Raw genomic sequence first — 11,990 nt, forward strand, 5'->3', positions numbered from 1 at the left:
TCGCACGACACTATAATACCTTGTTTAATATCACAGAAAAGAATAACAAGTTTAGTTATAATCCGGGAACTGGATATAAAACTATAGAAGTACCCCCCGGAGCTTATGAGATACCTGTACTATGTTCAGAAATTTCTCGCGTTATGAAAGAAAAAGGTGATGAACCAAAAAATATCGAAATAGATACTCAAAAACATCAAAATCAACTGTTAGCCTTAAAAATAATTATAAAATAGATTTCACGATTACTAATTCATTCCATGAGATGTTAGGTTTCTCCGCAAAAAAGCTTGAGGATAATAATACGTTTGTCAGTGATAACGTCGTTGACATATCCTCAGGTATAAATTCGGTGTTGATTAACTGTGATTTGGTTGATGGTGCTTATGACGATGGAGTAAAAACAAATACAATATTTTTATTCAGCGCTTATTCAACCCCAATAGGTTATAAATTCAATATGAAACCAAAGAATCTCTGCTATTTATCCATCTCAGGAAAAACCATTTCAAAAGTATATTTTAAGATAACTGATCAGGATCACCGTATGGTTTCTTTCAATGGTGGAATTATATCCATCAGAATTCACCTACATTAAGTTGTTTAACAATCAACTGTAGATCAGCTACGTGAAGTTCCACCTGTTCTTCTTGTTCTATAAGTTTATCATAAACGTCCGTTAATAAAAACCCCTGGAGTGATGCGATAAAGTAAGGTTTTGTTCTCATATAACGTTTTATAATAAGATCCCCTATTTCAGAGTTCGATTTTTTCACTTCCATTTTTACCCCCATATAAAATTTAAGGGGGTTAATTAATCTCAGCCAACGTATTCTTAACATAGCTTTTAACGGCGGGTTTGACTGCTTCAACGGCCTCAGCTATTGATTTTGGTTCTGGGGGTGGTAAATTAAAAATCCTTAATGTCCATTAAATGCCCCATCAGTGTCCTTAATAGTGTATCCCCGCAAATTTATGTGTAAGCATAAGATTTGTGCACTTTATGTGTAAAAAACACAGCATAAGATTGCTATCGCTGAACATAAGATTGACCAGATGTAATATAGACTTCTTTGCCATCTGGGTAGTCACAGGCCACCACAACTTCAGTCAGGGGAAATAATCGAAATCTTCCTTATTGTTGGAATCCCGTAGGAAGGAAGCAAAGTTTACAGGTATCTTTGTCTGGTGCGACACCTTTCTTCTAGTACCCTTCCCTCTCTACTCTCGAGTGGCCTCCTTGAGAGTGTCTACCTTGTACATGTCCCAAACAACATCTATGATTGTGCAGTTTTGAAGTTATAATGGTATGGGGGGAAGGAGAGGGGGTTCATGCACCTTCTTCTGGCACATCTGACTGTCATAGTAGCTTGTAGTAGTTGAACAGAATCAGTTGGCAAGTGTTCAAGCACACTTGAGAGTTTGCTATGGTCCAATCCTTAATGTTTGGTCTTTATGGTAGCATATATACCAAAGATTTGAGGCTACTTGGTACTTATCTCTCCTGTCAATCAGAGGGAAATGTTCCAGAAAATTAAAAACACTCGCCATCAGAAATCTCTTTTCGCCCAAATTTAGACATGCGGGACACCGAAAGGGATTCTTGTTGAAAGTCACATGTTTACATGGCTTCCTTCAACATTTGCCGCATCCCCTCGTTGAAAACTCGCGTAGAGTTTGAAACAGCAAAGGGCTTACATTGTATAGCTTTTCTTGGTTGCTTTAGGCATCTTAATTTGGCTGGAAGAGCATGGGTGTTACTTTATGGAAATTCTGGCTGCCTGGGGTAATTGAATCGGTGAGAGCTGATTGGTTATTCTCCCACCCTCCTCCTCAACTCCCCCCACATCCCACCGATTATGGATGGGACTATATATAGGCACATCCAGGCAGAAAATTGTACTTAGATTACCAATGCCAGCTTTGTATCAAACAACCAAAAGCAAACCTCATCTCAGGCATTTTTCATCCACTATCCAATGGACTTCCTCAGGCCCAACGGACATCCGCAAGAATAAACTGACTCCAGATTTACACCATACATACAAAATATGTTTACCTATGTATAGCATTGTGTCTCTGCTCTGTGAAACGACAGTTGACCCAGGATGTGACATCAATGCTGGTCAAAACATACTGGGTAAAACCAAAACGACAGCCTGCATCATGTGCACTGTGGAGGTGAGGTTTGTCAACACGTTTCTCAGAAGGAGAAGATCAAACCAGCTGAAATTCACAGGAAACTACCTGCAAAGTTTGGTGATACATATCCTGCATTTAACATTGTGTTTAAATTGTGCAGTGGGATTTGAAGAAAGCCTTAAAACGGTGAAGATTCTCACATGCAACTATCTGCTGTCACTCAAGCAACTGCTGTCACTGTCCTGATTTCCCTGATTTTCTTAATGCTGTGAACAAACTTTGATACATCATGGGTGATGAAGGTTGTGGTCAAGTTCCATCGAAATAGTGTATGTAGTTTCGGAGAAGAAAGCAAATTCCTATTTTAGGGGGTCAAACCTGGACCCACTTTGACCCCCGGTAGATCCCCTTGGAGCCCGATTTTTTTTAATGCTGTGAACAAACTTGAGTTGCAACATACCAAAGATCATTATTTTAGCCAAGTTTGGTCACAATCCCATCAGCATTTTGGGAAAAGAAGTTGCATGTGTTTACGGACTGACAGACAGACGACGCACCATCCCATAAGCTCCCCGGAACTACATTCCAGGTTAGCTAACGAATGCAATACAAATACCTACTAAATCAACTTGGGTACTTTCGCATGCATTGATATCGACATTACTTCATGTTTACACTTTACTTCTAACTTTATATATTTTAAGCTTGAGCAATAAAATTCCATCTCAATTGAGCACGATGCATTGCAGACACCCACAAACTTGATGGAAAGCAGGGTAATAGCAGTGATGATGGGTCCAGCATAGACTCCATATCCCCAGGTGTTCTCGTACGTCCGGACAGCGATGATCAGTGTCCCGGCCAAGATGGTTCCAAGCTGGGTTTGCTCTTGAAACTCTCCCACTGCTGCTGACCAATGGGGTAGAGATTTGTCAGGCCTAGAAAGTGCTTTTATTAGAATCAACATCATTGAAGATGGTAACACCTGATCAATGTAATGGCTCAAGTTAACATGCCCTTCCAATTCTCTGCTTCATTCATTATTTTTGTGTGGAGCCTGTGACTGTTGGCTGCATCATTGCTGGGAGTGTGGTTGTGCTGCTGAAGCAGTATCCTCTGTCGGTTAGGGCTGGAATTTGGAATTTTTTCAGGGTGTCTGCGATAGCTCGCCTTCTCTTTGTGAAGGATAGTGTGGGATCTCTAATGTCCACCGAGTAATTCTGGCAGACGGGACACGTTCAGCATCCATCCGTGGGCACATACATTGATGAATCACCCTGTCTGCGAAACACCAGGATGGCAATTACAGCTGGGTCAGGATTCAAAGCCAGGCTAGATAGATTTGAAGGTGAGTGTGCATACCTGCAGGCTATCCTTGTGTCTTAAGGAGGTTTAAGTAGAAAACTCACTTAACGAATGGCCAATGAAGTGCACAAGGAGGCCTTGCAAATCGGTATATACTCAGTTATCATTGCTTATTGGTCTCTTCTGCTGAGTATGTATAGTACTTACTTTGCATGGATGCTACAGTCATGATAAGTTTGCTATATATTTTTAGCAAGCTGTGTTACAGCAAGGTATGTGATTAAAGTAACTTACCTATAAGGGTGACCCAAATGGACAGTGAAATCCCAAAGGTGCTGAAATACTCCAGAAGCTCCGAGCGCATGATGCAGATGGATATGAACCCAAGACCATCACACACGTGGTAGAACTGCATCAGAACAAATACTTGTCAGAAATATAGAGTAACATGAGGCAAGATGCACCTGCCATTAAGGACACAAACAACACACATGGAGAACTAATGTGACGTGTTAAATAAGGTGGTGTATAAGACGCTGGTAAACTTCCGAAAAGGTATTTTTCTGCAACCTTACAAATCTTTATTTTACTTCAATTCAATTATATACTTGAACATTTAGAACACAAATCACCTTTTTGTCACTTTCAAAAGCCTTCAGTTTAGCAGGACTTCGATAAAACATTACGGCATTTTACATCATCACAACCAATCAAATTTGCTGCCCGCAGAACCCACCCATTCTGTTTCTCAAGACGTTCAATTCTGAATTCTCTCGATTTGTTAGATAAAATGCACATTTTTTTTCTTGTCAAACCATTTCCTTGATGAACCTATTGTGCTGATGTTCAGGATACTGAATAGGTAACCCAGATCGTGGAAGGTAAACAGGTGGCACGTAAAACGGGGGAATCCTTCTCCACTGTTCCTGATGCTGTCATTTCCCCAAATTTTTGTCTTTATGTTTATTTAATACAATGTAACAACAAAATTAATGACAATGCAATATTAAAATCTACTTTGGAATTTGTTTTTTAGTCTTCAAACAGCCAAAATATCATATATCGGGCTCCATGATGCAAAACCATGCTGTGGTAACACCAAGTTACCTGCACAAATCTCATTATGACCTATTGTGACCTACAAATCTCAATCTGAGAGATTGTGAACAAGGGGCAATCAGTTTTACAGCAATGTGAGAGAGATATTTTCAATAAAATGGTTTGCATTCTACGGCAACAGCAGTAGACACGCACAAAGGTGTCACCATTGCCTTGACCCTGATAGGTGGCTTGCATGTAATGTAACTTCTGATTTTCAGAACACCGCGGCAGCCGTGGTGCTGGACAACTCTATCTGTTTGCAACAGTCTTACATGGGAGATTGTGCGATTTCGAGTGAAAATGGTTGCGTTTGGTACTCTTTTTTGACGTTCCAGCAGGGAAGATTGGGGCGGGAGAATCATAAGTCGTTTTATCATGTCACAGCAGTGAAGGCCTCTGTCGTTTGAATTTATTGCATCTGAGAGCTTCAGATCAAGTGCAGAAAGCAGAAAGAAGCAGAAAGAAGTGATCAGGAACTCTCAAGACGAAAATAAAACAAGGCTTTGAGAAAGCCTGGTGGTGGTGGTGGGTCAGACAAAGGGACAAAAAAGAGAGGACGGGTCAAGGAGTTCTGCCATCGAAGACCTCGGGGTATGTCCATCGAGCACAACCGAACACAGTTCGCTCAGCATTTGTGTTCCATGGGCAGGTCTGTAAGGGACTCCAGGCCACTGTATGTACTCGCACAGGAAGTATCACTCCTGTTAGAGGGAAATTTCTTAAATAATTTTTGGATTTTTTGCAAAATTTGGTAATTAAAAAATTCACTCAACACTTTCATTCACTTTCACTCAACTTGAACAACTTAACAACTACACTACCGGTCAAAAGTTTTAGAACATCTCAATTTTTCCAGTTTTTATTGAAATTTACGCAGTTTAATGTCTCAATGTACTCTGAAATTAAGCATAGAACAAATAAACAATTGGAGATAAAAAAGAAATCATAGAATCATTTTCTTTAACAAAATTTAATTTAAATGTTTGACTCAGCAAAGTAGCCACCTTTTGCAGATATAACCGCCGAACACACCCGTGGCATTCTTTCTACAATGGAAATCAAATATTGTTCGGGAAGTTCTTCCCAACACTGTTGCAGCAGTTCCCACAAATGTGTTGCACTTGTAGATTGCTTTGCTTTCACCCTTCTGCCCAGTTCATCCCAAACCAGCTCGATGGGGTTTAAGTCTGGAGACTGTGCTGGCCATTCCATGAATTGAAGCCTACCTTCTTGTTATTTTCCTCGAAGGTAGTTTTGACATAGCCTGGAGGTGTGTTTAGGGTCATTACCTTGCTGTAGGATGAACCCCTGACCAAATAGGCGTATACCAGAGGGTATTGCATGGCGCTGAAAAATGCTGTGGTAGCCCTTTTGGTTCAGGGTGCCAGTCACTCTGTGCAAGTCGCCGACTCTGGATCCAGCAAAAGAGCCCCAGACCATCACGCTTCCTCCTCCATGTTTGACAGTTGGTGTCATACACTGAGGAACCATCCTTTTGCCAACTCGACGGCGTACAAAAACCCTGCGTGATGAACCAAAGATTTCAAATTTTGATTCATCGGTCCATTAGGCCTTCTTCAGTAGTCCACTGGCGGTGCTTCATGGCCCAGGCAAGCCTCTTTTTCTTATTTTGCCATCTTAGCAATGGCTTTCTTACTGCCACTCGACCTGTCAAACCTGCAGCTCAAGGTCTTCTCTTCACAGTTGAAACTGAGACTTGCTTGCTTCGACCAGTGTTAAGCTGTGCTTGAAGCTGTTGTCCTGTGAGCCACCTATCACGCAAGCTGTTGACTCTCAGAAACTTGTCTTCTAATTCTGCTGTGGCTTTGGGTCTGCCAGACCTCTTTCTGTCAGAGTTTCCTCCAGTTTCCAAGTGCCTTTTGATGGTGTAGGAAACTGTACTCACTGACACCTTGGCTTTCTTTGCAATTTCTCCAAAGGACAGACCGACACTTTTAAGGGTTATAATGGTCTGTCTGTCTTCCTTTGTTAATTGCCTTTTTCTTGCCAATATTATAGCAATACTAGCGGGGTCACCCGTGGGAATCCCACGGGCATGGATGTGTGTGACATTTCGACATATTGAGTTATATGCTGCACATTCATTTTTACAAAATGGTTACTGGCAAGTCATCAGATCCAGAAATGGTGTGAATTTAGTTATTTCACATAATATGTGACCCCTCACTCCTCTCCACCTGACACTCTCCTGTCTCCACCTGACACTCTCCTGTCTCCACCTGACACTCTCCTCTCTCCACCTAGCACTCCTCTCCTCTCCAAACCCTCACATCCCTCTCCTTTCCAATCCCTCACCTCTCCAATCCCTCACACTCCTCTCCTCTCCAATCCTTCACACGCCTCTCCAATCGCGCCTCACACTCCTCTCCAATCGCGCCTCACACTCCTCTCCAATCGCGCCTCACACTCCTCTCCAATCGTGCCTCACACTCCTCTCCAATCGTGCCTCACACTCCCCTCCAATCACTCCTCTCCAATCGTGCCTCACACTCCTCTCCAATCACGCCTCACACTCCTCTCCAATCGTGCCTCACACTCCTCTCCAATCGGCTTTCCCCGTCTCGTTTCTCTCCTTTTTCTCCCGTCTCGTTCTTTTTCTTGCTCCAAATCGGCCCGTCGGAATCGGAAATCGGCCCGTCTCGCCCGTCGGCCCGTCGGAATCGGAAATCGGCCCGTCTTGCTTTTGTGCTTGTGCGTAAATAAATTGTGTTCATGACACCATTTCTGGTGTTGGGCTAGCGGCTAGGGTGCCGGCTTAGGATCCTGGGTTCGAATCTCGGTCGATCGCCGAATTAATGCCAGGGGGGTTGACTCAGCCTGTCATCCTTCCGAGGTCGGCTAATTGAGTACCAGTTCACTGGTAATTCCCTGTTTGTCGTTGAAGGCGGCAAAAAGGGTTGGCGTCAGGAAGGGCATCCGGCCGTAAAACATTGCTTCAAAAAGGGGACAAAAAAACAACAACTACCACGGTCCCCGAAAAGGCCAACCCCCGCTTTGCGGGGAAAAATGGCCTCTAAACGGTGGTTTTTACACCATTTCTGGATCTGATGACTTGCCAGTAACCATTTTGTAAAAATGAATGTGCAGCATCTAACTCAATATGTCGAAATGTCACACACATCCATGCCCGTGGGATTCCCACGGGTGACCCCGCAAGTTTGCATTGACGTTCGTCGATGGACTCGTTCGCCCGTCTCATTCGTTTTCTTGCTACATCCTGTTCAAGTCTGCGTTCTTCATCGATCGTCTCATTCATTTTGGAAATAGAAGTTTCCACGCAGCGCATGAATTGTCACGATCCTCAAGAGGAATTTGTCTCGTAATCATCAAATGATAAATGGCAAGTAAATTATATTGTGGAAAATTAAAGATTTCAAATAAACCTATTTAAAGTGTATTCGCACATAACTAATTTTAAAAAACGAAGAAATATCTCTCGGTAATTTCCTGAAACATATTTTACTTCCGGCTAATAATGTTGAATTAAATAAAAACGAAGAAATATATGTCGGCATCATTGTTGACGTTTTTGTGACGACTGTCATCAAACGAAAAAGTAATATATCTTAACGGAAAAGCAAAAGCGAATTTTTAATATATATCGACACGTTGCCGTCGGTGTCATGTTGGGCGGTGTATGATACACCATGACGCGATTTTTAAAAATATATCTCTGCATTTTCCCGCGTGTGTGGAATGTTCTCAATTATTGCTGACACCGAGTCCAAAACCATCGATAAAAATGAAATCATATGGTGAGTTAGATTGGAGATAAAGGCGTGAGAGAGACTCAATGGCCTTGAAGTTGAAGTTACAGGCGTTTGAGAATTCATTTCGTTCTATAAACGGCAACTTTCATTGGATTTCCTTCCCGTTTTTTTTCAACCGAGTCGAAAACTATGTTAGCGACTGTGAAAAATGAAATGATATATCGAATTTTTAATATGTATCGACACGTTGCCGTCGGTGTCATGTTAGGCGGTGTATGATACACCATGACGCGATTTAAAAAAATATATCTGCATTTTCCCGCGTGTGTGGAATGTTCTCAATTATTGCTGACACCGACTCTAAAACCATCGATAAAAATGAAATCATATGGTGAGTTAGATTGGAGATAAAGGCGTGAGAGAGACTCAATGGCCTTGAAGTTACAGGCATTTGAGAATTCATTTCGTTCTATAAACGGCAACTTTCATCGGATTTTCTTCTCGTTTTTTTTCAACCGAGTCTAAAACTATGTTAGCGACTGTGAAAAATGAAATGATATATCGAATTTAAAATAGATATCGACACATTGCCGTCGGTGTCATGTTGGGCGGTGTATGATACACCATGACGCGATTTTAAAAAATATATCTGCATTTTCCCGCGTGTGTGGAATGTTTGTGGAAAATTAAAGATTTCAAATAAACCTATTTAAAGTGTATGCGCACATAACTAATAAAAAAAACGAAGAAATATCTCTCGGTAATTTCCTGAAACATATTTTACTTCCGGCTAATATGTTGAATGAAATAAAAACGATGAAATATATGTCGGCATCATTGTTGACGTTTTTGTGACGACTATCATCAAACGAAATAGTAATATATCATAACGGAAAAGCAAAAGCGAATTTTTAATATATATCGACACATTGCCGGCGGTGTCATGTTGGGCGGTGTATGATACACCATGACGCGATTTAAAAAAATATATCTCTGCATTTTCCCGCGTGTGTGGATTGTTCTCAATTATTGCTGACACCGAGTCTAAAAGTAAAAATGGTGAGTGAAAATGAAATCATATGGTGAGTTAGATTGGAGATAAAGGCGTGAGAGAGACTCAATGGCCTTGAAGTTACAGGCCTTTGAGAATTCATTTCGTTCTATAAACGGCAACTTTCATCGGATTTTCTTCCCGTTTTTTTTCAACCGAGTCTAAAACTATGTTAGCGACTGTGAAAAATGAAATGATTTATCGAATTTGATTTGAAATAAAACTGGGGGAGAGCAAGACACACGGGCCTACAAAACAGGACTCAAAGCTATGCGAGTTAATAAAATGGTGGATATTTGTTTATAGCCACTCCCAGAATGGGTGGAGCTATGGGTGGAGCTACTCTGCAAACCGAGTAAGCCACACCCCGGACAGACACCCAACAGATAGACAGACAGACAGACAGAATCATCTACGGCTATTATAATATAGATAGTACTTCCTGCAGTGCAATATTGTCCAAATAATGCTTCAGAGGGTGTAAAGCAGTCTGTTCCAATACTGCTTTTATACAGACAGGGGGTTTGTAATCAAATAATCAGCAGAGGTTGGGACACTTGTAGGAATTGTTTGCATCAACTTTCAAGGATTAATTTACTTACATTGCTGCAGAACAGCTGTAAGTTGTTATCCCATTACTTGTTCCCTGAAGAAGGCCTTCTTTTACAATTTAACTGTGCAATTTACATTATTTTCCCGTTTTTGCTGACCTAAACTTATTTTTTAACCTGGAGCAGTTTACTGCTTACCTTTGTACCATTTCAGGTTATTCACTGGACTTGAATTGCTTAAATTTCAATAAAAAATGGAAAAATTGAGGTGTTCTAAAACTTTTGACCTGTAGTGTAGCTATAACACTTACCGTCACTACTAAATCTTTATCATTCAACTCTTGTTCCTTCCTGCTGCAGCCATGTATCAGAACAAGCTATTTGACCATGTTGAGGTATTGTTTGCCCGGTCAGAGCTTAGTCGTGTCAGTTAAATCGGGTTTCTTAAGGCTGATTTATACTTTCACATGAATCCATCTTCCGATGACATCCATGCTCCGCATCAAATGGGAAAGTCATCAGAACACTTGGAAAACGGACGGAATTGTGTGCTGTGGGTCACCGAGAACGGCAGACAGGAAGAGTAGAGGTGGTGCTATTGCAAGACACCTTTAGTTGGTGCATTCTGCACTTGCATAGGATGGTATTGCTGTGGTTTCAAAAGAAAAGAGAAGAGTGTAGCTTGACTTTTTAAATTTTAGCATACTGTATCTTTTAAAATCTTGCAACCAATAGTTTACCTCACAGGATGGAAATGGATTTAAAGCTATTTGTAAATTATTAGACAATTAAGCACTCCATTACAATTACTCTGACAACCCGAAGGCTCAATTTCCCATGTTGGTTGTTCAGCCCTCCTTGTTTATTAACTCCACCACCGAAGGTAGGCAGAAGTTATGTTTTCACCTCTGTCTGTTTGTCTGTTTATCTGTCTGTCTGTGAGCAGGATATCTCAAAAAGTTGTGGAGGGATTTGGACGAAATTTGATGGATAGGTTGTGTATGTGACAAGGATAAAATTATTATATTTTGGTGAAGATCTGGATACGGATCCGGATATAAGAATTTTAAATGTGATTCTTCGTCACAGAAAGACAGGGCCAAAAACGATATATCACACAATATCTCAAAAAGTTATGGACTTATTCGGAGGAAACTTGGTGGACAGGTTGGGTGTATTACGAGGACAAATTTATTACATTTTGGTGAAGATCCGACTCCCGATCCCTTTACGAGATTTTTAAAAATGTGATTCTTCACTATTGAGAGATGTGACCAAAAACGAGATGTCGCATGATATCTCAAAACGTTGTGGATGGATGATTACAAAACTAGGTGGATGAGTTGAGTATGTGACCATAACAAGACGATTAGATTTTGGTTCAGGTCCAGATTGAGAGCAGGCCTATCAGTGGGATACAAAGCGTAAATTGTTCAGCCTGGCAGAGGTCTGCACTATACCGTGTGCCGTTCTATTATTTTATTTTTTTAAAATGATTCTTCACCATTGAGATATGGGGCCCAAAAACTATATATAGCACATTATTTCAAAAAGTTATGGATGGATTATGACAACACTTGGTGGTTGAGTTGTTCCGGTGAATATAACAAGCCGACTAGATTTTGGTTTCGGTCCAGGATACAGATCCAGCCTATCAGTGGGATGCAAGACGCAAACAGTTCAGTCTGGTGGAGGTATGTGCTCTTCCGAGTGCTGTTCTAGTTATATATTAGTTTTTATTTTATTTTGACACCAGGCATTTTTACACGTCACTGTGCTGACCGATTTAATCAAAAGACAACATGTTCTACTTCACAAACATTCTGCTCTATTCACCCTATCATTTACCTAAGGACATATGCTTGGAAGTCAGGTAAAATCACCTTCATCAACCATCCTTGCTACGTATATATGGAGTGAGCAAAAATCAATTTGCAGGTCTCTGTGACGATCCGTCTTGGATACTTTGGTTTGAACCTCCGCTTAAAATGAGCGACACTTTGAAAATTTAGAATTTTTCTCACTCAGATTTAAACATCACCGTAATGTGTCTTTCAAAGTTGTTTAAACTTTCTTTATACTCTACTAGCAGAAGTACCCGGCGTTGCC

General features: G+C 41.0%; 1 protein-coding gene across 3 annotated transcripts in view; it reads right to left on the minus strand.

Annotated features, from left to right (window-relative positions):
• MYMK (myomaker, myoblast fusion factor) overlaps positions 1 to 11,990 on the minus strand; it is a 170,769-nt gene that overhangs the window by 62,209 nt on the left and 96,570 nt on the right. For all 3 annotated transcript variants that reach the window (XM_068134324.2, XM_068134323.2, XM_068134322.2), the window contains exons 3-4: positions 3,742 to 3,856; positions 2,900 to 3,048 (exon numbers count right to left, since the gene is read on the minus strand). In XM_068134324.2, the coding sequence (XP_067990425.2) occupies positions 2,900 to 3,048; positions 3,742 to 3,856 (264 nt within the window). The remainder of the gene's footprint in view (positions 1 to 2,899; positions 3,049 to 3,741; positions 3,857 to 11,990) is intronic.

The sequence above is a fragment of the Myxine glutinosa genome, chromosome 13 (genome assembly GCF_964187855.1).
Source record: "Myxine glutinosa chromosome 13, kmMyxGlut1.1, whole genome shotgun sequence".
In the NCBI taxonomy this organism is placed as follows: Eukaryota; Metazoa; Chordata; class Myxini; order Myxiniformes; family Myxinidae; genus Myxine; species Myxine glutinosa.